The sequence below is a fragment of the Paralichthys olivaceus genome, chromosome 19 (assembly GCF_024713975.1).
Source record: "Paralichthys olivaceus isolate ysfri-2021 chromosome 19, ASM2471397v2, whole genome shotgun sequence".
In the NCBI taxonomy this organism is placed as follows: Eukaryota; Metazoa; Chordata; class Actinopteri; order Pleuronectiformes; family Paralichthyidae; genus Paralichthys; species Paralichthys olivaceus.
This window is the reverse complement of record NC_091111.1, coordinates 19,440,132-19,467,101: the sequence shown is the minus strand read 5'-3', so window position 1 is coordinate 19,467,101 and position 26,970 is coordinate 19,440,132. Positions and strand designations below refer to the sequence as shown.

At 44.3% G+C, this 26,970-nt stretch overlaps 2 protein-coding genes and 1 long non-coding RNA gene across 7 annotated transcripts; 2 read left to right on the top strand and 1 right to left on the bottom strand.

Moving 5' to 3' along the window:
* Positions 1 to 508: 508 nt before the first annotated feature.
* On the top strand, positions 509 to 14,859 carry ndufaf7 (NADH:ubiquinone oxidoreductase complex assembly factor 7). The gene is made up of 12 exons (XM_069515387.1): positions 509 to 865; positions 1,226 to 1,386; positions 1,473 to 1,553; positions 1,711 to 1,821; positions 2,000 to 2,213; positions 2,349 to 2,407; positions 2,840 to 2,953; positions 3,391 to 3,534; positions 4,292 to 4,465; positions 4,642 to 4,914; positions 11,866 to 13,548; positions 13,887 to 14,859. The coding sequence occupies exons 1-10, from the start codon at positions 793 to 795 to the stop codon at positions 4,861 to 4,863; spliced, it is 1,353 nt and encodes a 450-aa protein (XP_069371488.1). The 5' UTR covers positions 509 to 792; the 3' UTR covers positions 4,864 to 4,914; positions 11,866 to 13,548; positions 13,887 to 14,859.
* On the bottom strand, positions 5,591 to 25,136 carry LOC109645929 (serine/threonine-protein kinase D3-like). Of its 5 annotated transcripts, none has more exons than XM_069515383.1 (20): positions 24,778 to 25,136; positions 23,207 to 23,290; positions 22,663 to 23,110; positions 15,671 to 15,809; positions 14,283 to 14,414; positions 13,911 to 14,068; positions 12,967 to 13,159; positions 12,741 to 12,818; positions 12,199 to 12,382; positions 11,863 to 11,986; positions 11,424 to 11,501; positions 10,117 to 10,393; positions 8,290 to 8,342; positions 8,003 to 8,075; positions 7,786 to 7,892; positions 7,534 to 7,695; positions 7,305 to 7,403; positions 6,952 to 7,219; positions 6,751 to 6,836; positions 5,591 to 6,602 (listed from the first exon to the last, which is right to left on the bottom strand). In XM_069515383.1, the coding sequence occupies exons 3-20, from the start codon at positions 22,957 to 22,959 to the stop codon at positions 6,429 to 6,431; spliced, it is 2,682 nt and encodes an 893-aa protein (XP_069371484.1). In that variant the 5' UTR covers positions 22,960 to 23,110; positions 23,207 to 23,290; positions 24,778 to 25,136; the 3' UTR covers positions 5,591 to 6,428. The 5 variants fall into 5 exon arrangements, with proteins under 5 accessions (XP_069371484.1, XP_069371487.1, XP_069371486.1 ...); XM_069515386.1 differs by having other exon boundaries at positions 12,967 to 13,156; positions 24,778 to 25,120; XM_069515385.1 differs by having other exon boundaries at positions 24,808 to 25,077.
* Positions 25,137 to 25,141: 5 nt separating this feature from the next.
* On the top strand, positions 25,142 to 26,797 carry LOC138405622 (uncharacterized). The gene is made up of 3 exons (XR_011239421.1): positions 25,142 to 25,270; positions 25,532 to 25,642; positions 25,759 to 26,797. It is a non-coding gene; the product is annotated as an uncharacterized lncRNA (long non-coding RNA).
* The last annotated feature ends 173 nt before the right edge of the window (positions 26,798 to 26,970 follow it).

The window sequence follows — 26,970 nt, the reverse complement described above, 5'->3', positions numbered from 1 at the left end:
AAAGATTGTTTTCAAAATAAAACAAAAGCTTCTTTAAAGCTTGTTGTAATAAGATGAGATGAGATAAGTTAAGATAAGTTAAGTTAAGTTAAGATAAGTTAAGATAAGTTAGGTTAAGTTAAGATAAGATAAGATGAGATGAGATAAGACTTTATCTCCTGTTTTAAAAAAACTCCCTTCTATTTGTTATGTGCTTATATATATTTCCTTAATTAATTAATTTTAAATCTTTGGTGCCATAATGTTTTATTTGTATTAAATTAAACGATTAAACTTACAGTATATTACACATGTTAACGTTAAGACTGTTTTATCTTTGAAATATATTCAAATACATTTTCCTCATCTGTCTATAAGACCGTGGAGCTTTGGGGAATTTAAACCTCGACATAGGGAGTTAATTGAATACAACACGATATAAAGTGTGTGTTTTAATACAAAGGCTTTTTCTGAAACTTGTTTGTCTTCATGACTATTATTCCTGGAGCCTTATTTTGAAAGGTTTACCGGATATTCAATCTGTCGTCTCATCCGCCTCTTAGCTTTAGCATTAGCGTTTAGCTGCTGCACGTGAACTCTGCAGGTTTCCTCTGTTTGAAACGTCAGGTTCAAATCAACTTCACTCCGTGTTGAGATTTTCCACCTGAAGATAAAACGTAGTTTCTGTTTCCGGCTCTTTTCGTCTTTCACCGTTGACGCGCTCATAACCCGACGAGGCTAATGCTAGCCGGCTAGCAGCTCACCCTGTCAGAGCGGAAGTGAAGGAGAAGTTTGAAGTTTGAATGAGTTCAGATGAAAATGAGAAGTTTAGTTGTTTTAAAAACTCAGCAGCTGATCAGCAGAGTCTCCAGTTCATCAGCAGCAGGTGACGTCATCTGTTACTGTCTTTGGTGTCTCTGTTAAACATGAATTAAATAAACTGAGGAACCATCTATTTATCCCTTACCTTAAAATCCTTAAACATTATCTTTATGATTATCTCTCAGTCAAATGTCTTGTTGTGTCTGATCCACAGTTTAAAGTTTAAAATCTTCACAACTGAGAAGTTAGAAACAGCAAATATGTGATTTTCTTACGTACAAATGTGAGTTTGAAGTTTGTCTTGATTTCAATAATGAGCAAAGCGTTTGTTTTCTCATTCAAAGACAGAAGATGTAAAACATGTTTCCTTATGTATTGTTTTTAATTCTGAATAAAATCATGTTGTAATGTTTGTGTTTGACAGTGCGATGGCGAGCGGCTCAGACCAGACTCCTCTGCAGCTCCTCACCGGATGAAGCAAAGCGCCGGCCATCCATGCTTCGACACCTGACCTCCAAATTAAAGGCCACAGGTCCGATTTCGGTGGCCGAGTACATGAAGGAGGTTCTCACCAACCCTGTGACGGTAAATGATTCTGCCCCAGCCACTGATATCGTTCTAGAAACCTGAACACAGTCATCACTCACTCAGACTGATTTTTTTCTTTTTAGGGTTATTATGTGAGGAACAACATGCTCGGACCAGACGGAGATTTTATCACATCACCTGAAATCAGTCAGATCTTTGGAGAGGTGAGGCTGAAATCATTTGAAACTAGAACCAAGTACTGAAGCAGTTTTTCTGGCACAGATGAAAAGTTAACTTCAAACTCAGACGTCCGCTCAGCGAGATAAGAAAACCTTCCTCTCCTGCTGTTGTTTAAATGTGTTTTTTTATTTCTCTCTCCAGCTGCTCGGCGTCTGGATCCTCAGCGAGTGGATGGGAGCCGGTCGACCCAAACAGCTGCAGCTGGTCGAGCTCGGACCTGGAAAAGGATCGTTGGCCAGCGACGTCCTCCGAGTGAGAACTCAGACGTCTTATGTGTCCCAACGTCACTCTAGTCATCAAAGATCATAAAACATCTCTGGGTCAACTGATATTTGCAGATGACGTTGTGTCTTTATATTTTGGAGAAAATTCTTAATTCTTGGACGATACAATAACATTAAATATACGTGTGTGTTGTTATTTCCTTCAGGTGTTCAGTCAGTTGCAGTCAGTTCTGTGTGAATCCTCGGTGTCTCTCCACCTGGTCGAGGTGAGTCCAGTTCTGAGTCGGCTGCAGGCCCAGACTCTGACCAGGGACAGCAGCCGGGAGGCGGACGCAGAGGACGAGCTGGTTTACCGCCGCGGGGAAACTGCAGCCGGCCTCCCGGTGTCCTGGTACCGCCGCTTAGACGACGTCCCCACAGGTAGACGTCAAACATTTTGTTCTCATATAATTTAGATCAGAAAACACCAGAGACATTCCTGCATGACTTTCTTTAGTAAAGACAGATTGTATGATGATGAAGTTCATTCACTCACTGTCTCTTTGCTTCTCTCAGGTTTCAGCATCTTTATCGCTCACGAGTTCTTCGACGCTCTGCCCATCCACAAGTTTCAGGTAAAGTACAACAATCTGTTTGTAAAATGAAAATGAATAATAAAGTTTATCTGCGTCCTGTAGTTCCCTCCATCCCTGATCACCAGTGTCACATGTGTTATATATATTTCTACCACCAGATGGTGGTAAAAGTAAAATAAAACTCCTTCACACTGCAACAACATGAACTGAACAAACAGGAAGACGATCTTTTTGTAGCTGAGTTTTTATTAGATTTGACTTTTCTCATTTCACTCTGAACTTTTTCTTTGAATCGTTTCCAAACTCATCACTTGAATTCTTCTTTATCTTGAAGACTCGAGTGTCAGAGCTTCAGAAACATGAGACTTTGTCCGTGTGACAGGAGGAAAAACAAAACAATTCAAGTTACATTTTACAGTATTTATCTTTTATTAAACAAGTGAATAAATAGAGTTTGTTTGTCGTGGTCAGAGGACGGACAAAGGCTGGAGGGAGGTTATGGTGGACATCGACCCGGAGAAGAACGATCAGCTGAGGTTCGTGGTGACTCCGTCTCCCACCCTGGCCTCGTCCACACTCGTGCACGTGAGTACCTGAACAACCAGGAGGCAGCTGGTCCCACAGTGGGACGCACTCGATTTATGTGGACGATACATGATGTTTTTCTAGATTATTTCATCTTAAAATCTTCGTTAATCTTCTAAACTTTGTGTAAATAAACTGACTCAGACAAACTCTTTAAGTTTGTCTCCATCTGGTTTTTCTTGCCCGTATTTGTGCCATCTATACGTCCACAGCCTGTTTGATTCAGCCTCTGGCTCAGCAGAGTCACTTTGAACGTGGTGCCAGATGCCTGACGTTATCATCAGACGGTTTTAGATCTGAGCTCAGTTTCTGTTTATGTCCAACCAGATGTGAAGGAAACGGAGGATTCATTCATCTCTGTTTTCAAAAATCAGACAATGAGCAGTATTATATGTCGGAGTAATGTAATGTGGTTACTGTGTGTGTGTGTGTGTCAGGACGATGAAAGGCGGGAACACTTGGAGGTGTGCGCAGAGGGCGGGGTCATCGTCCAGCAGCTGGCCCGGAGGATCGTAGAGGACGGCGGGGCGGCGCTGATCGCCGACTACGGCCACGACGGAACCAAGACGGACACGTTCAGAGTACCAAGAGTTTTTTTTGTCTATGAAGGTTTTCTATAGATCAGACGATCATGAGTTTAGTTCTGTTGGATTTTGGAATCAGATGTTCGCAGATGGGACATGAACAAACAAACCAAATACTCCACCATCACCATTATTTACACTCTTTGTTCCAAACACAGTATGAAAACACAAGGTTCGGTTTAGTTGCAAAATAAATGATAAAACAATCTGGGATAAAAGTGATAACTCAGTATTTTATTTTTTTATTTTAGTTTATCTTTAGTTTAATAAAACTTAAACCCAGAACCACTTTGAGGATCCTTCAGGTTCTGTTGTAGATCAACTGTGTTTGTGAGGATCAGTTTAAGATTCGGACTTTAAAGCGAGGACGCTCTGTCCGGTCGTCTCTTCAGTTACAGTTGAAGGAAGCAGATGCAGGAAGTAGTGAAGCTCCTCTGCTGCAGGCGGGGGGGAAACCAGGCTGGACTGACTCATCGCTCCTCTTCCTCCGCTGCTCCTTCCTCCGCTCCTCACTGATGTTTTTATTTTCAAGTCTTTCACTGTGTTCGTAAACACATTCAAACCTTACAACCCACATCATCAGTTCTCGATGCTAGATTTAAAGAGCCACTGTGTAACTTTTACTGAGCAACAGCGCCCTCTGCAGTCAGATACATCTCACAGTTACATAGTGTTGCTTTGACTTTGTGAATATCTATTACCCATAATGCTCTCAACCCTCCCTGGTGTTTTTCTTCTCGCTGTCATTCGTCAGGGTTTTAAAGGTCACCAGCTCCACGACGTCCTGGCCTCCCCCGGCTCGGCCGACCTCACTGCCGACGTCGACTTCAGCTACCTGCGGAGGATGGCTGGAGGGGGCGTGGCCTGTTTGGGACCTGTCACTCAGAGGACGTTCCTGAAGAACATGGGCATCGACACACGAATGCAGGTGAAACTGATGCAGCAAGAGTTTAGTTTCAGTGGCTTGTTGCTGTGAGAGAGACCGTTCACATCATCAATATGAAACTATTGGAGCTTTGATGATCAGTCTCTGTAACTCCACTCCAGAACATCAGTGTCAGAACCAGAAGTACGTCTCACAAGATGTTAAAACTCCCTCTGCAGGTTCTGCTGAGGAACTGCAGTGACCCGTCCACCAGGAAGCAGCTGATCAGCAGCTACGACATGCTGACCAACCCCGCCAAGATGGGCGAGCGCTTCCACTTCTTCAGCCTGCTGCACCACAGCCGCCTCGCCAAACCCAAGAGAGCGACGGGGATGAAGCTGGAGAAGACGAGCCCGGCGCCGCTGCCCGTGGCCGGATTCACTGAGCTCAGCTTCTCCTAGAGCGTCAGAAACTTCTGGAAACTGGAAACTTGTCAGATCTTTTCTAGTCAAGTAAGTGAGGGAGCTGAAACAGACTTTACAGAAGATCTAAGATTTCTGGATTCCGTAATATCCACTGTTCACCAGTGCAGCTGCAGGGGGCGCTGTTGCCCAGTAATACTCACATGTTGCTTTACATGTGTCTGGAATCTAGAGAAGAAGCAGCATATTGTTGTTCTCGACCAGATTGAAATTATCTGAACCAAAAACGTTTCTGTTCAAGTCGGTTGTAAAAAGCATTTTAAGGTAAAAGTTCAAGAAAATAAATAAATCTGCATTTTTTATATTTCCTGTTAAATCAAAGGATTTTTATTTTTTAACTTTGTGTTGAAACTCAGACTGACGCCTGATATCGAGCCGCAGCACCAAACTGTGACATCAAGTCAAAGGTCGTCCCGCTGCAGGAGCTTCTCTTTCCTCCGCATGTCGTCTCACGGCGCCGCCTGCCTCTGTCCACATCTTGAAGCTGTTAGCTGAGCTCCCAGTTGTACTGCAGCCATTCACAGCGAGCTCCTCCGGTAGCAATTAAAAGATTCAGTTACACATGGTGGGGGGTCGCCGCTGCCAGAACAAGCAGCCGCCCTGCAGAGGGGCGGCAGAGCGAGCCGGTCGCGCTCAGGATTTGGTTAATTAAGAGATCGCTTCCAAACATCCTGCTTTGTTTAATTTGATGAGTCTGACTCAAACATTTCAAAGAAATTACAGGATTTTATTGAACTGAAGATACCAGACGATGTAGAATCCGTTTCTCAGAGTCATTGAAATCATCCACACGACACAAAGTCTCTTGCAAAAATATAAAACGTGAAATGAAATTCTCAGGATGGAGTCAGATCTGGATCAATGATGCTCGAGAGTCCGGTTGTTGTTTTTTCTCAGACACGACGATCGCAGATTGATTTGTGTAAAGTTTCATCCTCATCTTAGAAAACAAAACCAAAATCTTCAGAAACTTCAGAAAATGTTTTGTCATATTACAGAAGAACAAAAAAGTGAATTTCTCATTTTTAAAAGATTTCCCCCAAAAGTGCAAACAACAAAAACATCAACAAAACATAAAAGTCACAATTTCTTTCAGACGTATTTGTTTCTTCTGCGTTTGTTGAACTAAATGTGTGAAACAGCTTCATGAGAAGAATCACGTAGTGAAAATATTCTGTCCGAACATTAAGTCTCTGGTTTTGTCGTTCGTGGAGCTTTTCTCTGTCTCGACAGGAAGAAAAGATCGAGCGGTTTTTAAAAGTCTGAATATTAAATCTTCAGTTCTCAGGATGTTTTTTACAGTTTGTAGAAAAAAGAATTGGAAAAAGATGAAATGCATTGAAAACTTCCTCTGGACCTGATTTCTCACCGTGTACCTGACCAGCACGGCCTCGTCGCCCACATTGTCCCGTGCTGCCATGCCGACAGCTGTCTGTCTCCATGGTGACAGTGACCAAGGTCTTCATAGCGTCCACTGCAGCAGCTGAGGGACTCCTCGGGGGTCTGCTGCTTCATCGTAGGAAGCGTCCATCCTCTTGCAGCCACTAGGGGTCCTCCTCCATGTCGTCCAAGTTTGGTGACATGATGAAGTGTTTGGGGTAGTGCAGCCCGTTCTCGTCGGCGTGCTCCTCCCAGCGGGCGTCGTCGCTGTCGTGGGTGATGTAGCGCTCGCCTCGACGGGTCTCAAACTCCCTGAGGTCCAGCCAGGTCTGGTAGTCCTGCGGGACAACGACAGCAGCGGTTAACATCATGAAGGAGATTCAAACCAAGGAGCTCGTATGAAATCTGGTTCGAGGTGGAAGAACTCGTAAAATCCTCCCGTTGTGCTTCAGTGTTTTTCTAAAAGTGTCGCACAGTGTTCGTTACCTGCAGCCAGGGGTGACTCAGCGACTTGTCCACGCTGTAGCGCTTCCTCATCTTCACCTGCAGCAGGTTGTTGATCAGGTCTGTGGCTGGAAACCATTAACGACACGACGCCAATTATTAACTGATGGTTACAGCTCGTCCTTCACTGGATATTGAGGATACATCGTGACCTGCTCTCGGTCTTTGACTCGTCTGGCTTACCCTGCTCGGAGATCTCCTTCCAGGGGTTAGGCGGGTACATGAAGGCGGCGTTCTGGATCTGGTGGTCGATCTCTTCGTCTTCGTTGAAGGGAAACGTCCCGCTCAGGCTGACGTAGACGATGACGCCGACCGACCACATGTCCAGGGATCGGTTGTAGCCTTTGCTGCGAAGAACCTCAGGCGCCAAATAAGCCGGAGTGCCGACCACCGAGCGACGGAAAGACTTCTCCCCGATGATGCGAGCGAAGCCGAAGTCACAGAGTTTCACCTGGAGAGAAAAACCAGAGGCGGAGGAAAGTGAAACCAAAGAACGAAGAGACAGTGACCGAAGTTTTAAGATGATTTGGTCGAACCTGAGGAAACGGTTCCGCTGAGGCCAGGAGGACGTTCTCGGGCTTCAGGTCACAGTGGACGATGTTCTTGAAGTGAAGATGTCTGAGGGCCACGAGGATCTGGAGACACAACAAAGCGGTTTAGTCAAAACTCAACAGCAAAAAAAAAACTAACACAATTCCATGAAATTAACGAATATAAATCTCGTAAACTATTAAACAATTTCACAAATGAGTTTTTGTGCCCGACCTGTGTGACCAGGAACTTGGTGAGACGTTCAGGGAGTCGACTCTTCTCGCTGGATAAAATCATCTCCAACATGTCGCCGTGGAGCTTCTCCATGACGACAAACACCTGTTCAGGCGTCTCAAACATGCACTCCAGGTTGACGACACCGCGGTGGTGGAGGTTCTGTCGCAAAACGAAAGAGTTTAATCTCCCTGACCTCTTAGATTAGTCATGTAGTTGTACTCAGAATTATTTGTGTCGTCTGTCTCGTACCTGGAGAATGGCCACCTCGTTCCTCAGCTGACTCTCCTGTTTGGTGGGAAACCTCATTTTGTCGATGATTTTTATCGCGACGTCTCTGCCGCTCTTCCTGTGTTTTCCTGCAGAGGTCGACGGAGAGGAGATTTAATCTCAACATTTGTAAACGGATGTGACTGCAGATGTATCCGGCTCACAGGTGCAGTTTTATTTCACTTGTTTCAAGCCTCACCTCCGTAAACGATCCCGAACTGTCCGGAGCCGAGGACCTCGTCTGCAAAGATCTGATACACTGAACTGATATCCTGACGAGAGATCAGAGCGGATTCAAAGATTAGTCACGTCAAGTCTTCACATCATCTCATCAATCATCTCCACAGGCCAGGAAACTGAAATAAATCATAGTTTGGAGGCCCGGAGGTGACGAACGTCACATAAATAAAGTGACAAAGATAAATAATAACATCAACGTGCCGACCTGCAGCCTCCTCAACATTTACTTTGACGTGTGTGACTCACCACATTTTCTTGTATCTGGGAGTTGGACACTGATATGCTGATGGAAAGTTCCTCTGAGGGAAACAAAGACAAAACAGTAAATTAATATAAAACCCACAAATACTGTGACTTCACTTCCTCTCCGCTGGTTTAATCCATTTAATGAAAAGTCTTCACTCAAGAAGTTCTGATGGTGAACGTGTCGATTGATTCAAAGTCATCGGACTGTAGAAATATTTAATATTTAATTATAGGAGGAATAATGTGAGGATTAAATGATCTTATCTAATTATCTGATTTTTGTGTTGATTTATCTTCTCATCGTCATAGTAACGCTATAAATTATATAACTGAAATCTGAATTCCTCTCAGTAAAATGAAAAGAAAAAGTCCAGCAGGGACGTGTGGGGCTTTTATTTTTCTAACCTCCAAATCATTAAAATCTCATTTCATTCCTTCCCTTGTTTAATAAAGGATGAGATTTCCAGCTGAGATCAAACCGACACGTTCTTTGTTCGACTCGACATGAAAGAGTGGAGAGGATGAGTCCCGCTGCTGCGGCCTCCTCAAATCCTCCTCCAGGTTTCACAAAAATAAAAGCCTCTGTTTCCTGTCCCCGTGTTTACTACGGACCTCTGACAGACCGCTGCGTTCATTCAGCCCGACGTTTACAGAGCCGAGCTGCACAGAGGAAACCTGCCGCTGAGTTTCCACTGATGAGCTGGAATTGATTTCAGATCGGTCGGCCGGGGTTTTGATCAGGTCACTGCCCTGCGATCGATACCTGCAGTCTGATGTAGGTGGACGGACTTTTGATATGTAGGTCGCGGGTTAGGTCACGATTCAGAGAGCTGATGTAACTTTATCGACAGAAATGGACGGTGAGACGTTCGAACGCATCAGAAATACTGATATTTTCTCATCTCCTGGTTTTACGTGACTCTTGTTGTGTTCGGTCACAAAGATCCTCCGTGTCACTGTTAAAAAACAAAAAGCCTTGTTACATCATGCGTCCATTAACTTATTGATGTGTGTCGCTGGGATCAACATCAAATTCTCAATCTGACGACGTCGTCTGAAGTGCAGCTATTTAAAGCCAGCGACGCTCTGTCACTACAGTTAATGGTTATTAATTTAATACCACGACATCCATTTAGTCATTTAGTGCCTGAAATCTCATTTAGTGGTGAAACTTAAAAGACACTTTACTCTGAGGTGAATCTGAGCGAGCTGAGGCGGAAAATCCTCTGAAATCCCTTCAATCACGTTAAAACGTCAGCGAGCGGTCGTGTGTGTGAGTGTTTTTATTTTGGAAGCTCTCCACCGACAAATCCACACGACCATTAAAACACAAAAACGTATCAGAGTCTAATCTGATTCGAGGAATGACTCGGACGGTTGAACCTGTCTTTCTGTTTCATGGTAGAGGATTAAATAAATGAACAGCTTCTCCGCTGCAATCCTCTAAACTTCCGGAGTTCCTCAAGGATCGTTCGTGGGTCACATTTCATTTTCTTTCACGCTTCCCCAAGGACGCAGTGTTTACTTGTTACAGGACGCTTTTCTAAACAAGAGGGAAGTGATCCGCGGTCGACCCGAATGGACACGAGGACAATTTGACCCGATGCTAAATGTGGTCGACCCGAGCGGAGGGAACACTCACAGCTCAATTAATTCAATCAGTTAATGAGCCGTCGTGGTGGAAAAGAGCAGCAACACAACGACCATCAATAAAATCAATAATCCTGATCGACTCTTGTTTGATATTTAATCTGGAGTGAAGCTCTGTCCGTCCCTGACGTCTCGATGCGTCCTGGACTATAGAGGTTAAGTCTAAAAGTTACTCACTGTGGTCCTTCCCTTTGCCGGGACCGGTGCCGACGCTGGCTTTGGGCGTGACGGGCATCAGTGCGTGACGGATCGCCTTCTCCCAGCTCTGGCCCACGTCCCGTCCCACACCAGACGCCGCCAGGACGGGGTTGTGGTACAGGCCGCCGTTGTTTTCCCCGACGTAGTACACCATGTTGGCCGTGGTCACCTCGAAGCAGTGCGGGTTGCTGCCCGGAGGCAGGCTGCTGAAGTCCTTCTCCGGCTCCACCTGCAGGATCTCGGACAGCGGGATCTCCTGAAGTGCGTCGGGACAAAACAGGAAGTCACATCAGACGACAGGAGGTGGATCTTCCCTCCGTCCTCGCACCTCTCCTCTGTTTGTTAAACTGTGAAACCTTCTTTGAATCTCAGTGTTTAAAATTTATCTTCCTCCCTTTTCTGGCACACTGCACGCCCCCCCCCCCCCCCCTCTTAAAAACCCTGAACGCTGCCAGATCAAACATTTGAAGAACGACTTTCTGAACCTCTTGTGTTTTGCCAAGTTTGTACCACAAACCAACCACACCCTCCCATCATCATCAATTCATCCTGTGATTAAAAGCCAGGACGTGCTGCAGCCACTTCAGGGGCCTGGCGGCGGCGGCGGCGGCGGGAGGAGGGACGAGGTCCTGAAACCGCCACAGATCTCTCCCCCCTCCCTGTGCCACTCACTTTCTCTTCAGAGGACGTTCTGCAGCGCTCTGCGGTGAAGGTCAGCAGGTCGCCGACAGACACACGATGAAAAGAGGCGGAGCACGAGAAGAGCAGCGGCTGATCTGACCTGAATTCACCGTCACAGCTTCGCTTCATGTTTCAGAGAAAAAAAAAGTCTGAAAAAACTTCTTCAAAAACACGAGAAGATCAGAGAAACTTCAACTGATCTGTGATCAGTCGACCGATTATTAGTTTAAACTTTATCTAAATGTAAAGTGTGACACTTTATGATGTCACTGTGACTTTGACCTTTTGGAAATAAAAATCATTTGACCAAATTTGTTTGGTCCATGTCCCACCTGCTAACATGGACAAGGCCCGGTTTATGACCTGTGCTGCCACCAGGGGGCGATGGAGCTGAGTGAAAACGTTTTCATGAGGATTTTCTGCTTTTCGTACGTTCTGAGTTAAACCGGGACGATGAAGGTGACGACCCTCTGAAAACATTCTGATCTGAGAAAAAAAGAAACGGCGCCGGAGCCGAGTGTCACCGTTTGAACCCGACTCCCTCACGTCACTGCTTCGTTTGGCCGAGCAGCTGAAACCGGATCCGACCTGACCGGCTCTCCTACCTTGTAAAACTTGGCTCCACTTTCATTCTGAAACAGCGTCAGACTCTTGCTGTCCAGCCTCCAGTAATGTCTCTTCCTCTGCAAAGACAAAACACAAAGTTATATTCAAATATAACTTCTAATATTAGAAAGCTTGTAGTGTGGACAGTGCGTCCAGGTTCAGTGACGAGGACGTATGATGTCATTAAGAAAACAAGCAACAAACTCATGCAATTGAAGAAATTAGAGGAGGAAAGTGTTTTATCAGGTGTTTCAGGTGTTCATCTGCATGTTTGTTGGAGAAATGTTTTTTCACATATTTTGTATTTAACGGTAAATAATTGTGTTTATTTTCTGTATATTTTCTATTTCTTAATTTATTTGTCACCAGCTCACGTGATATTCTCTTATTATTTCATTGATCATTATTCATTAATTATCATTTTGTGTTTGTTCTCACCAGGTTGTCGCGGCTGGTGAAGTGAACCATCCATCCTTCTTTCACCACCGTGGAGCTTTTCCTCTTGGTGTGTTTGATGGACTGAACCACTCGCATCAGGGGGATGTTACTGCTGGTGCACGGGCTGCGTGATGACACCAACACACACTCATTAACACACTGAGGCCGGTTTATGGACGTTACACAAATCTGTGACTTTAACGGGAAACGAGTCGAGTTCTAACTGAGTTCAGTTCAATTCTGAAAGCAGAGGAATTCACAATAATTGTGACAAATGTTTGTGACTGTTTTAAAAATTAAACCACATGGAAACACGTGACAGCCGACTCTCGTCACCTGATGGCTCTGAGCGTCTCGTCGTCTTTCTCGCCGTCCGCGCATGGACCCTCGATGAAGAAGAGCTTGTCCTCAGGGGTGGACGGCTCGTCCTGATCGTCCATGCTCTGACCTCCGTCACTGTTGACGTCGCAGTTGTCCACCTCCATCGTCGCCTCGGAGTCCAGACTGGGACTGGCGGGTTCTGCAGAAACACAAAATCAGAGTCAGGGAACAAAACCCACAACGGATCGTTTTTTAATTCAAACTAAAGAAAAACTAAAGAAAAACTAAAGCCTTAAAAATACATTAAAGTGGAAATGTATCCAGAAAAAATAAATACTGCTTAAATATTTAATATTTAAAAAGTACTTTTCTACGGTTCAACCGAAACAATGAGCTGAAAGAAAGTGAAGGGAACAGGTGATATTTCTCTGCAGGTCACTGGGAGTTCGCTGCTGATCGATTATCAATATAAATATATTGATTTAGCCTCTTTGAAGCTGCAGCGACCGCCCAGGTTCAGGTCTCTGACAGCAGACGAGGTAAACGGCTCAACTCACCTCCGTTAAAGTCGACCTCGCCCAGACAGTCTCGAGGAACTTTGGCAGCACATCTCTTGTGGCAGTTAAATTTACAATCTGAAGAAACAGAACAAACACGTGAACCAGGCAACAAGAATCTGATGGTCGATTAAAAACAGATCAGCCTGAAGGCATCATCTTGAAAACCACAGGAACATTTATTAATTCTAGAGCAAAGATGGTTTTAGCTCCGCTGAGTCGTCACCCTTGCACTGCATCCCCTGGCGGAAGAGTCCCTTCAGCAGCCGCTTGCAGAACTGGCAGATGGTCGGACGAGTGTACGTGTGCACGGAGAAGGTGTGAGGGACTTTGACCCGGCCCAGGACCATCTTCTCCATCCAGATGGGACGACCGCTGAGCAGGGAGTTACGCTTCGCGGCGCCCAGGAGGGGGCGCTGCTGTTGGACAGAGGGGAAGAAGGGAGGAGAGAGAGAGAGAATTAAATGAGGAGTTTCCTGTTTGAGTGAAATCGTCAGATGTGACTCAAAAATGAAGTTGCCAAGGGGGGGGGGGGGGCATATAGATGGAAAATAGAATGGGACCTAGGATTGAACCCTGTGGGATGCCATAGCCCGTGTTTGAGGGGAATAGAACTTTTGTGTGTGTGTGTGTGTGTCGGTTGCACAACTTGCTGCTGAAACTGTGATTTCATTCATTCTGTGTCAGAAATGAATCAAACTTTCACTTCGCTAAAAGAAGAAACTCATCATCATGTGACTGGAGCTGAGAGAAAACCTCCAGATACCAGGATGCAACAGTCACTTCAGTAACCGACACCGTTCTAAAGGTCAGACTCAGGGTCGGGGATCGAACTGACGAGTGAGTTCAGTTTATTTAAAGCAGCAGTGATCAGTGTCTCTCTGAAGACGTGAGGAGTCACTGACCTGCAGAGAAGCATTTAAATATAAAAACATACAAATGATCTCAGATTCTTTATGTTTCGAGCTTTTTAAAGATTTTGTTGTTCAGACTTTTTCTCTCTTTGTGTTTAGATTTCTGAGTTTTGGTTATTTTCGCCTCCTGAGTTTCATTTTCTATTTTTACTTTCAGTTTTGCTCTCGTCCGAATTCTGTTGCCTGTTTATTTTTGATTGAATATTTTTTATCTGTCTGCATTTGGCTCCAGCAGCTCAGCGAATAATAAACCCACCTCCTCCTGCGGCGTCGGTGTGAACTCGGTGGAAGGCGGACGAGCCACGGACATGATGGCGCCCGGCAGAGACACGTTGGACAGTCGCCTCTTCTTCACGCCGCTGCAGTTGTTGGGGATCTTGAACGCACATCGTTTGTGGTAGTTCAGTCCACATCCTGCGGAGGAGAAAACTGACTCATCGATACGTCATCTCATTTTTATCTTTTGTCTGTTCCTCCTGCAGGTCAGTGCTCAAACTGGTAGAAACCAGTGCAACAAACAAGAGTCTGCAGCCGTTCGCAGCAACAGAACTTCTCATATCCCCTAAAACCTTCACGCAGATCCAGAATCTTTTAGCAGAAACAACCTCGAGCTTCGGAGGAATCTTACCTTCACACTTGAGGCCTTGTCTGACGAGCCCCCACAGCATCTCCCCGCAGTCGTCGCAGAACGCCGGCGCCTTGTAGGAGTGGACGTACAGCGCGTGAGGACGGATCTGGAAATCCTCGGCTGTGGCGAGAGCTGAAATTAAAATGATCACTTTTGTTTTGAATCCATCCAACTCAAGACAGAACGTTTTCCTCAGGACGTTGATTGAATTTGATTCATTTACACATCGTAGACTTTTTAACGTTTCGGGTGTGAATGGGATGAAAACACATCGTGAGGACGGGGGGTGGGGTTTAGTTTGAAAACAGTTTTATGGACGTCGCCTGCGCTAAGAGCGGATCAGCTAATTTCATCTTCGCAGCTTCGTTAGGAAACTGATTCTTAATTGATGTGTGATCATTTTGTTGATTGAACGTTGAGACTGTGAAGAATTTTGAGGAACTGGAACAGGTTTAGTTTTAGTTACTGAGTTCACACCTTGTTGATAAGTGTGTGTGTGTGTGTGTGTGTGTGTGTGTTTCACATGCATTCAGGTTCTGGTTGTTTTGTTTTGAACATGACACAGATCTGAGTTCTCTCTTTGTTCCTGTTATTGTCTCAGTCTTGAACCTCAGTCTCCTTGTCCCCCTCCTGTAGTTGAATCACTCACTTGAGCTTAATTATCTTCACCACCAACATCTGGTTTCATGTCGCCACCGTTGGGTCGTAACGTTCGTCAGTGCTTCTTAACGTGAACATCGGTGTCAGACGCGTCCTCTGTGGCACCAGAGGCAGCGTGAACAGTTAGAAAGAAATAAACGAGCAGAGACGTGCACGGCTGCAGGAGCAGCAGGAGGAGGAAGTGGTTGTGGGTTTGAACCCGATGAGCCACTTTGTTTTCCTCCTCCTTTGTAAAGTAAACCTGTCGCTGCGGTGTTGAGCTGTTGAGGCGTAAGTTTTAGGTTTTACACCCAAACCTGTCGACACGAGTCAGGAAATATACTCAATGTTATGGTTGTGGGGGGGGGCGCGACGCTGCGGCGGACAAAACAAGATGTGAGACGGCTGCGGCCTCGGAGCCTGATCAACAGCAGAGAGGAAGCTGAGAGGAAACAAATAGAAATAAATATAACTGTGCCTGTGTTACCATGGTAACAGCCTGAACATTGTGACCTCACAGTTCAACCGACCTTTAACCTTTAGGATAAAAAAATGTCGCCACTCACAGCGTGAAATGTTTTTATTTTTATTAATTATTTTGAATCGTAAATTAAAAAACACATGGTTCTGATCCTGGCTGAACGGTGACACCGGGTTCAGGAGCGACACTGACGCAGGATCAGAGGTTTTATGACGATACGTTCGATGCATGAAAATAATGTTTGAGAGGTAAAGTGCTGGTGATTTACCGGAGAGCACCACCTCCACCAGGTCGCCCTCGTGGATCTCCTCTGCAGACGTCAGCCGCTGCAGGATGTTGTCCGAGTTCAGGTCGTGACGGAAGAGCAGGATCTTGTCGTACATCCCGAAGAATCCACATTCTGGGAACTGAGGAGGAAGAAGAGGAGGAAGAGGTCAGAGACTGTTACAGACTGTTAGTTGTAATGAAAACGCTCCAGTGACAGAAGAAGCTGCATGAATCCACTGTATGAACGTAACGTGAAAAAAGAAACTGGTTGAACAGGAGCTGCTGGTGAAATTATCAGTCTGAGCTGTTTAATGTCAAATTCAATAAGTTGAAGATGTGGATAAAATCTTCAATCACAACTGAAGACGTGAGCAGTTCGTTCTAAAGAAACGAGATTGAAATGTGGAATATAAAATATCCTCACACTGAATAATGTGACATTAACTGAAACACTTCATACAGTGAAACACACAAAGTGCAACGATACCAGGAAATGAGAAAACTCGTCAGTCTCGTAAACTTAAAATGAGGAAACACCAGAGGCAGAAAAAACAGGAGATAGAATCATAAAACTAGAAGCTCGTACTTCAAGCAGCAAATGTCACCTGCTCATAAATATCAGGCCTCTACGAGACCCAGGAATTAGTTCCTGACAAAATGTCAACAAACCAAGTGAAAGAAACATTTTGTGAAATAGAAAGTAATGGGATTACTCCAGAATAAAGGTCTATAATAAATGCAAAAAAAAACAAAAAAAACAGAATCAAATACCAAACAAGAATTGCCGCCTCCGCTGACCAATCACAACGCAGATCACATTCATGTCAGTCAAACTAAACTATGTCATTTATGAAGTGAAGACTTGACCTCTGACCTCTGACCACCAAACTCTAATCAGGTCATCTGGAAACATGGCGCTCGGTCCTTGTGTCCCTGAGGCGACAGAGTCTGAGGCGAGACAACCAGTCAACTGCTCCGTCCATGTGACGTTCACTGTCAACTGGGTTTTTAAAAGATAACTCTGATTCTTTGTCGGTTAAATAAAACACAATATTAAGAAATCAGGTCAAAATCAAAACACCACAAAAATCTGTAGTTTAGTTTTTGTCTCTCATGTATAAATTTAACATTTCGACCTGAGGGTGGCGCTAGAAGTATGCGCCTGCCCCCTGACCTTTGACCCCTACACATAACAGACCCCCACGCCCCGGAGCAGCAGCTCCTTCTCACAACAGCAGCGTGAAGTTTCCCTCTTCATGACTCGACCATGAGTCGACCGTCACCCAACAGAACTCATGATGTGATGAAACGGATTCAGAGAAAACAACCAGCGGCTCAAAAACCAACACTGAGTCAGTTTCCACAGAACATCCGTCTGTTTATCACAAAATCTGACTTTGGTAACGTTGAGGTTTGTCTGCAGCTCGAGCTCAATTCATAAAGAACCTTAGAGAACGTGAGCTTCAGTTCATGTCTGGGTCACTGCCTGTGATTCCACTGATCCACAGTTCACATGAAAGTTTGAGCACAACTTTGAGAGTGAAGTCGTAACTTAATGAGGAGACAGTCGTAATATTCACAATTGCAAAAGTCAAAGTATTATGAGAAATAAAGTTGTAGTGTCTGTGTGTGTCTCTGTGTGTGTGTGTCTGTGTGTGTCTGTGTGTGTGTGTGTGTGTCTGTGTGCAGCTTCTGCAGGTGGAGCAGCTTCCTGCCCTGAGCTGCTCAGTGTCAGCAGGATGTCAGCAGGATGTTAGCAGAGTGCAGGGAGCATGGTGCAGGCTCACAGCAGGAAACTAAGCCGACAGGTGACGAGGCACAAGCTGCTCAGGTCACATGAACACACACACATGAACACACACAGACACACACACACACGGACGGACCATCATGAATTATGGCTGAGGCCCTGTCACTGAAGCCCTGCGGTCATTACCCCTGTGGCTGCACCGTTCAAACACACACACACACACACACACACACACACACACCCCGTCATCAAACCAGAGGAAGAAAGAAAAAGGCTCCGGAGCAACTGAACCACAAGTGAAAGCTGCAGTGACGACACATCTGGGCTGCGTCCAATCAGGTTTGTCCCGGGCATCAGCTGCTTCCGTCTCTGAGGTGAGCAGAGAGACGCACTGAGAGTCCAGTTAATGGACAAGAGTGTGTGTTTAATACACACTGATCCTCTCATTTATGGTTAATCCTCCATTAACCAGGCTTAACCTCCACACACACACACAAACACACACACACACACACACACACACGTTCACGTTCTCTGACTCTTCACCGACGCCCCTCACCAAACTGAAGCCAGATTTTTTTCCTGCCACCTCACTTTGGCCGTCAGGGTCGCAAACAAAGCCTCAGGCCCTGCTGTGACCCTTGACCCCTCCTGCAGGAACTGGAGGGGTAGGGGGGTGGGGGCAGGAGGTCTCGTCCTCTGATGTTAGGCCATGTTTGTACCGTGGGGGGGTAATCTGTGCAGCACTCATGCCATTATCAGAGAGACTAAGTGTTCATGGAGCCCAGTAATCCTGGTTCGAAAAGGCACAACGACACATTAACCCCACAAATACACAAGTGCAGGAAGTTTGGACGTATATGTTTGTATGTATGAAAGACAATTACATCATCAAAAGTACTCAGAGTCTTTAATCCAGTGTGGGAGCGTATGTGGGAGACATCGTTAATGATTAGAGCAACAATTACCTTCTGTGTTTCTGTGACCTGCTGCTGCTCCTCCAACCGGAAACACACCATTGTGTTGAAAATCTGATTCTCTCTGGTATTCAGGTCGCACTTTACGTTGTGTTCACGGACACACAACTTCCAGTGGATGTCTTTGATTGTGCCTTTGACCTTTTATAACGAGATCTGAGATAACGCGGTCGTCAGGAGGAGTTTTTTATACTCAATTATCTGTGTTAAGATTTTTAATAATGACTTTGAGAAGAATCAGCACAACTTTAGACCCCGCCCTTCAATTCTGCAGCGCCCCCTGTAGGAGGTGTTTGACTAAACACGCTAAAACACGGTTCAGAGCAAAGAGGTACATTTCAAAAGGTGAGCAGAGTGATGATTTATTTCCCACCTGAAGACACGGTGGTACTTTAAGCTAAATGCTCACAGTAACGTGCTAACATGCTAACTACGACAAAGCCATCTTCATACAGTGTAAACTTTATCAGTCGCTTTTAGATGAAGCCTTAGATTTAGCATGCTAACATTCTAAATGACGAGAGCAGATTCAAACTCTCGTAAATCGTCTCTTTAGTAAATGTATCACGCTGTGACATCAGGAGCGTCAGGAATCTTTGAACAGGGAACAACAAACAGGAGGTTGGTGTTTTCTCCACACATCAAACATCTGGACCGGCAGCGACGTGAAGAGCACAAACAGAAACCTGCCGCTATCTTCCGCTGCACGACACAAACGGCCTTTCAGCGCCAATAAAACTCTTCAACTCTCCCGCTGCACATGTGCACTTAGCCTGGAGGGCCGCCGCTAAAATGGGCTGATGGGAAATAATGTGGGTAAACGGCCACCGCTCCTGTTTTCCTCCAGCGTCCGCAGTCGCTCAGGAAACAACAGGAAACAACAGCACTGAGTCGGTCAAGGTTGTGAGAGCTTCATTCATGTTCTTTGTCCAAAGGCGCACACACACACACACACACACACACACACACACACACACACACACACACACACACACACACACACACACGTGGATGTAATGTTTAAACATGTTTAAAGTTTGTCAGGATTTTGTTCTTGGAGTTTGAGGTATAATTGTAGACACAGTGTAGTTATTATATAAATCAACAGAGGGCGCTATCATTAAAAAGTCTATTGCAGCGAAGTTCTTGTACAGCTGCTAATAATTATTCTGTGGACACGAGAGGAACTGCAGCCTCGTTAAGGAGAATTCACTCGTTGAGCTGAATTGTTGTCGTCATCGGTTTTAGAGAAATAAAAGCAGCTCGGGTCACAGAACAGAGAGAGACGCTGTGACGGAACTTTAACTGATTTTATGACACGATTTGTTTTCAGAGTTTTTAATCTAACGAGACGACAAATGGAGGCTGGAGTTAAGTTAAGCCGGATGCTTTAAAAAAGTTAAATGATGGTGAATGAGAGTCGGACAGATGCTGTTAATGTTCATTCATTCAACGTCAGAATTAATCTTCTTCACTCAACATTAAAACAAAGCAGAGGAGACAAATCCCGCGGCACCTGCACTCGTTACAAACCCCAACAGAACCTGCTCTGTTCTGAATTACACTGCTTCAGGGTTTTAGACTTTTTAACTTAAAGTTTAATAAATAGTTTTATTCTTCAGTTTCTGAGGAAAGGATTTCAACTTTTATCTTATGTTCAGAACTTGAATTAAACACAAGTTTGTTCTGTTTGTTTAGTTAAATAAGCAAAAACAGAACAAATAAAAAAAGAACCTGTTTGAAAAGGAAACTCTGAATAAAGAGATTTAATCAGTTCGAACAAAAACAGAGAAAAAGAAGTTGTAAATACATTTTGAGACGTTAAAACAGGAACATGAGGTGAGCGGGTGTGAGCAGGTTTCCATACGACTCTGGCAGCATTTCAAAGCTTTGTAAATGGGTCGAGCGACCATTAAAAAAACACTGACATCTCTCTCTCTCTCTCTCTCTCCTCCACCTGAAGCACCACCTGGCCTTGGTAACCATGGAGACCAGCACAGTGGAGGACGCGGGTTCCTCACGTCACCGTGGCGACAGAGAGACATGCTGTCTTTATGGTTCAGGTGCTCGTGTGCTGCGATCACTTTGTTGTGTTGACCTTCATCTGTCATTTTTTTATTTTTAACATTTTATCAGCGTCCATCTTAATTTATTCATCGACTGAATATCACAACAAAACTTTTCTTTCTTTCTCAGTTAGTCCCTGCTTCCTATAGCTAAATAATAAACATGATTATTTTGGAACAATTGTGTTAATTATATCTGATATATCTGTAAAAACAGCTCGATGAATTAAAGGTAAACAGGAAACAAATCATATTAGAGCAACTCTCTTCAGCTTCTTCACCTCTGAGCAGCAGCTTCGTTAACTTCGATGTTTCTCATACGTAAAAAAAACAAGCCGTAGTTTCAACTGGTTCAAAGATCAAATGTCCTGAAGTTGAGGAGAGGTGTCCCACAAGGCTTTGTCCTCGGTCCTCTTCTCTTCACTGATATTAAAGCAACACTCACTCAACATACTTTCTGTTTGTTAACATTAAACGTGTAGCTGCAGGGGGCGCTGTTGCTCAGTCGCTGTTTCTTAAGGTCTGATCGTAAAATTCAAATGTTTATATTTAACTTGCCTGAATTGATTTTTGATTCATTTCAGGACAAAAGGAGCTACACAAGAAACAAGTGGTGTTCAGCAGCTGCTTCTGTCGTCTGCAGAATCACGAAGTCTCTAACTTTGTCTGTTTGCTGGAAACAGCTGCTGCAGCTGGAAACGACGAGGCCGAACCACAACAGAGGGAAACAACACGACGCTGAGAGGCTGAAACACATCAGAGTCATCCGAGCTGCAGAGATCATCACTGAGTAAGAGTGTGTGTGTTCAGGGAGGCTGGTCACCCCCCCTCCCCTCCCACACACACACACACACACACACACTGCTTCACACAGAGCAGTGAGGTGACATAACAGCAGTAAATCAGTAATTAAGCTTCCGTCCACCCTCGGTCGGAGCTCGCAGCCTCGTGATGTGGACACAAAAGGAGGAAAAAGAGAATTCCAGTGGTCGCGTCATTTCTCTAACTCCGCCTCCACCGTGTCCACACACTGCGAGGGAAACTCTGTGGGTTTGAGCTCAGCTGAGAAAACAATCAGGTAGCTGCGATGTTAAACGCAGACGTTATCAGGCTCGTGTTCTCGTGAAACTCTTTGTTACGATAAAGTTTCATGATGCTACGAATCTACGATACGAACGATCCTGGAAGCAACATGGTGGAGATTCAATCTTCATTCTGTGAATGTTTACGATCTTTAGTTTGTTGGATGTTGATTTCATGTCTGTGGTGGTCGGTGGTATCTCTGTTTGAGGTTGTCTGGTGTGAATGGGCTTGATTGGGTTTGAAATGACTGTCCGGTGGCCGACCAGTGAGTGAAGCCACGGAATAAACGAACCTGTATCTGTAACTGTCCGAGCGTCTTCTGTCTCTGCACAGAACAGAGTGAAGAGTTAAACTGCTCAACCTGTGATGTCGACGAGGAGCTCAGTTTCATTATGCACTGTAATTTCACTTCCTCTAAAGTTTGTGGACGTTGTTAAAAAAAATTAATTAAAAAAAAGTTCTGTGAAACAAGGTTCAGAGACGTTAACGAGAGTCGGTTCAACTCGGTAATCAGAGTGTTCTCCTGCTGCTCCGGCAACACAACACACAGCTGAGAGGAAGCAAGGAGCGCTGACGCAGTGACGACCAGGAAATGACCTTCCTGTGAAAAGACTTTTCCTCCAATGAGTTGAAAACACGAGACTGTGACGAGAGACGACGAGCGAGAGTGGGTCCAGAGAAAAGTGTCCACGAAACCACTGGATGTCCCAACAATCAGTCAATCAATCAATCAATCAATCAATCAATCAATTAAATCAATTAAATCAAACAACCAAAGAAAAGTAACAACAGAAGTTTCAAACACGAGTTTCATCAGGTTTTTCAATCTGACATCACACACTGCAGCAGAGAGAGAGAGAGAGAGAGAGAGAGAGAGAGAGTGCGTGTGTGTGGTAGAAGCTCTTGACCAAACCTCTGGGTCATGTGACCTTGAGTGATTCTGAGTCACTGTTCAGTTTGAATCTAAAACTCAGAACTTCTTTTTCTGCGAAAGCAGATTTTGAAAAATAGACGTTTTCCCGTCATGCTGACGGATTTCTTTCATTTCTGATTTTCAAATGAAATCTCAAAGCACATGAAGGAAATGACGTAAGAAAACCAAGTCTGCTCAGTTTACCTTCTGATCCACGATGGAGCAGACGAGCTCTCTGACGGCGGGGAGGGAGTGGTCTCCAGGGTCGAGGGTCACCGTCTCCCTGGTGAGTCCGATCTGCAGCAGGAAGGAGACGCCTTGGATGGAGCCCCGTGAGTTTGTGCGGCTGGGGGCCGTCTGGCTGCCATTGGACAGGCGGCCGTAGAGGGTGGCGGGCGGGCTGGGTGATGGCGAAGGAGTGGGCGGGGCTGTATGGTGAGGGAGGGCGGCGAAAGGGCGGGGTGAGGCCGGCGGCGGTGGCGGGCTGTTATCGGCCGACATTGGCAGCTATCTGTGACGTCGTCCAGGCAGGAGAAAGTAAATCATCCAGAAAAAAAAACGTTTTGAATGTTCGATTCCTCCGGTTTAATCGTCAGCCGATCGTCTCCTGTGTCCTCCTCTGCCTCGACTCATATTTCTCACCGATGAAATCCTGCAAGAAAAGTTTCCTCTCACTGTCGAACATCTCGGAGAAAGAAATGAACCAAAAATGAACCAAATCTACGAAATAAAAGTTTGGGATCCTCACGCCTCCTGCTGGACGAAGCTCACATGTGCAGTCGCGGCGAGAAAACACAGCAGATCTTTGGTTTCTCTTGTTCAGCAGCAGCGTCTGTGGAGAATAAAGACGACTCGTTAACGAATCAGTGGCTCAGGTTCATCCCCACATCTGTAAAGTCTTTGCACCAGCTCATGATGCAGTATGGGCTGTGACCAACAGGGGGCAGGAGGAGAAAGTCAACAGGAAGTAAGATGCTGTGAGAAAATCCACGTGAACGCCGTCTCGAGTCAGAGCAATAACGTAGAGAGTCAGAGGAAACGTAGGAACATGTTAAATCACGTACAAACTCTTGAACTCGTCAAATGTTACTTTTGTCACAACTTTTTATCCAGAACAGAAGTTTTTATGATAAATGTTTTAAATGATTAAACCTCTGATTCTTTGTCATCGTGCAAATAATGAAAAGTCAACGTGTTGTTTAAATTCTCTAAACGTAGAAATCCAACATCGTCTACAGTTTCCAACACAATCATGAACACACACAAGTGAGAACAATGAATTCACAACACGGAGCATGTGAAAGTACAGTGTGTGTTTGTGTGTGTGTGTATATATATATATATATATATATAAGTAGTTCTCTGAAATACAAACTTGTTTTTTCTGCATTAATTTTCCATAAATCGTAAACTGAGTTAATTAAAGACAAACAAAGACAATGTTGGATTTAATAACTGTGACCAACATGTTTCCTTTGTTTAGAACAATTAGATAATTATCTGTTTCTGTTTAAAACACATTTTACCAGAAGAGTTTGAAGGAGCGGTAACGCAGGTTGTTCACTGAGACAGAACAAACACGACATGCACCTTTAATATCTTAGTTCTGAATATTATATCTGTGCAATTCAGTATCATGTATGAACAATTACACTGTTTATTCATTAAATTACGTCTGTATATTCTGAGAGATTTTTATAAAAACAGCTTAAGACTCAAAAACAGACTTTTTTAACTTTACTTATTTTAACGTCTGATTTTATTGTTTTGTGTTTTTTTGTTTGTGAAGATCTTTGTGTGACTTTTTTCTTGAAAGGAGATAAAAATACTGTGAAAGTATTATTATAGTGATAATTCTACTCTTTGTATTTACACCAGCACAGAAACTGCAGAGTGAACAATCATCTTTCTATTTCTTCTTGTTTCTGTACCTTAATACGTTATTCCATTGAAACAGTTTGTTTCCCTCTAAAAGTAAGATCTCTCTCTATATATATCTATAAGTTTATTTAACATGTATTTGTCAAACTAATTTAACTTTGTTTGACTTTTTACCTGATAAGTTTGATCAATTCTACAAACTTCTATTAATGTAAAGTTATATTTCTGAAGTTATATCAATGATGAAGTAAAGTAATAAAACAAATAATCACGATGACTTTGCACATCTGTAACTTATCTCTGTGTGGTCACATCTGGATTATGGCTCATATATATATATATATAAATATAAATATATATATATATATAATCCAGATGTTCTCATGAGTTTCCACACCAGGCTGTTTGCAGCTGCCGGTGGATTTAAAGTTTTCTCACCGACAGAGAAGCTCGATCCTCGGTCACTACCTCAGAGAACAGGCCGGTTCCTCCGCGTCCATCGCGGCTCGAACAGAGGAAACTGTTCGTGAGGCTGAGTTCGTCCAGCGGAGGCTCGGAGCGCAGCGGCCGAATCCCACGAGCCCGGGCCCGGGCTCCCTGCCCTCCTGTGGTCGGTGCTCCGGGTCCGGAGGAGCGGAGAGACAACCGAGCAGCGGATCCGCGTCAGGGAGCTGGTTCTCCGGTGCGAGTGAGAAAGTTTCCCGGAGCTGCAGCTTCATGAGGATCCGATTAACAAGCAGAAAACACAGGCAGAGAGAGGGGAACACTCCGAGGTCTCACTCTGACAGGAAACCAGAGGACCGGACAGCGAGCGGAAGTATGGAGGAGCACACGTGTCAGAGGAAAAGACATTGAGATGAGTCAAAGACTAATTCTGCAATAAAATCAAGCATCGATTGATTCCTTCGTCTGTTTATCGATGAATCAAAAGGTGATTGATTGTTGGAGTATTTGTAAGAATTACTGCCCCAGTAAATATTCAAAATGTAAAACTATGACATGTGATTAATAAGAACAATTAATGATTTGATCATTTCTATTCCTGACTGATCCAAATCTAAACTGTTCTGTTGATATGCTTCTCATTGTTTTCATCTTGTCGTCTCATGGACCGTGTGTGAATATGAAGTATTTAATTATTATAATATATATTAATATGAATCTGTTCTGGTCTTGATGACTTCATGCTCAGACCAGCATCCTGAGGGAGTCAGGCATCGAACTACTGACCTTCTGGTTCGTGAACGACCCGCTCTACTTCTGAAGCCACAGCCTGGATGAGAACCTGAGAAGGAAACTAAATGTGAGTGAATGATGACTGAGATGATTTCCCTGATGAAGAATCACTGGTGTCGAAAAAGTAAAGTTAAACTGGCACCAACTGTTGGGATAGAACTTTTTCACGTCTTTACACCTCAGAGTGATTCATCTGTCCGTAGACGATCTCTGCGTCAGTGCCCTTTCATCACACGGGCCTGTGGCGCCCCCTCCTGGTGGACACACTCCATCAACCAGAGCAGGATGTGCCAGATGTGGAGCCTCCGTCCTCCAGCTGCTGAGAGACATCCGGAGTTTCTGTTCATCTGAAACAAACACACAATTTATATTTTCACTTTTTTATTCTTTTATATCAAATACAACTGAGCGTCTCTGTGTGTTTGTGTGTTTGTGTGTCTGTGTGTTTGTGTGTCTGTGTCTCTGTGTGTTTGTGTGTTTGTGTCTCTGTGTGTTTGTGTGTCTGTGTCTCTGTGTGTTTGTGTGTTTGTGTCTCTGTGTGTTTGTGTGTCTGTGTCTCTGTGTGTTTGTGTGTTTGTGTCTCTGTGTGTTTGTGTGTCTGTGTCTCTGTGTGTTTGTGTGTCTGTGTCTCTGTGTGTTTGTGTGTTTGTGTCTCTGTGTGTTTGTGTGTCTGTGTGTCTGTGTCTCTGTGTCTCTGTGTGTCTGTGTGTTTGTGTGTCTGTGTGTCTGTGTGTCTGTGTGTTTGTGTGTTTGTGTGTCTGTGTGTCTGTGTGTCTGTGTCTCTGTGTGTTTGTGTGTCTGTGTGTCTGTGTCTCTGTGTGTCTGTGTGTTTGTGTCAGCAGGGGGCAGAGTCTGTATGTGGTGGAACATGTGGACTCCAGGTTCAGATGAATCCAGATGTTGAAACAGCTGCAGTCGATCTGAATCTTTGATTCAAACCAAAACCATCAAAGTTGATTTCAGCAGAAATACAACGAAGAGCAAACTGTGAATTCTGAATCGATCTTAGTTGTTCTTTCGAAAACAGTTAATAAAACACACGACTTTAACTCTTAACATGAACATCTGTGCGGCATAGACGATTATAATCAAACTATTATTTCAATGATTCTAATTAAAAACATTACATCTGAAGTTTGTGAAAAGTTTTCAGTTCTGGTTCTAGTACTGAGGAAACACACAGTCACTAAATAACTTCGATTATTAAACCACAGATGGATTTAATGTCTCAGAACTTTTCTTCTTCTGTTTCTGAAAACAAAGATTTAAAAGATCATTTTTAATCTTCAGTCAAATGACAGGAAACCACGCCTTCAATATAATGCTGCATTCAGGTGCAGTCAGACAAATAAAACAAATCACATGATGACTGTGAATCCTATTTGCTTCCAACTG

Coding starts and splice junctions, on each gene's coding strand:
- ndufaf7 (XM_069515387.1), top strand. CDS start 793: ATGAAAATGAGAAGTTTAGTTGTTTTAAAAACTCAGCAGCTGATCAGC. Junction 1,822..1,999: donor TGGCCAGCGACGTCCTCCGA/GTGAGAACTCAG, acceptor TATTTCCTTCAG/GTGTTCAGTCAGTTGCAGTC. Junction 2,214..2,348: donor CTTAGACGACGTCCCCACAG/GTAGACGTCAAA, acceptor TGCTTCTCTCAG/GTTTCAGCATCTTTATCGCT.
- LOC109645929 (XM_069515383.1), bottom strand. CDS start 22,959: ATGTCGGCCGATAACAGCCCGCCACCGCCGCCGGCCTCACCCCGCCCT. Junction 11,502..11,862: donor TCACCAGCCGCGACAACCTG/GTGAGAACAAAC, acceptor TTGTCTTTGCAG/AGGAAGAGACATTACTGGAG. Junction 7,893..8,002: donor GTTCGGGATCGTTTACGGAG/GTGAGGCTTGAA, acceptor CGACCTCTGCAG/GAAAACACAGGAAGAGCGGC.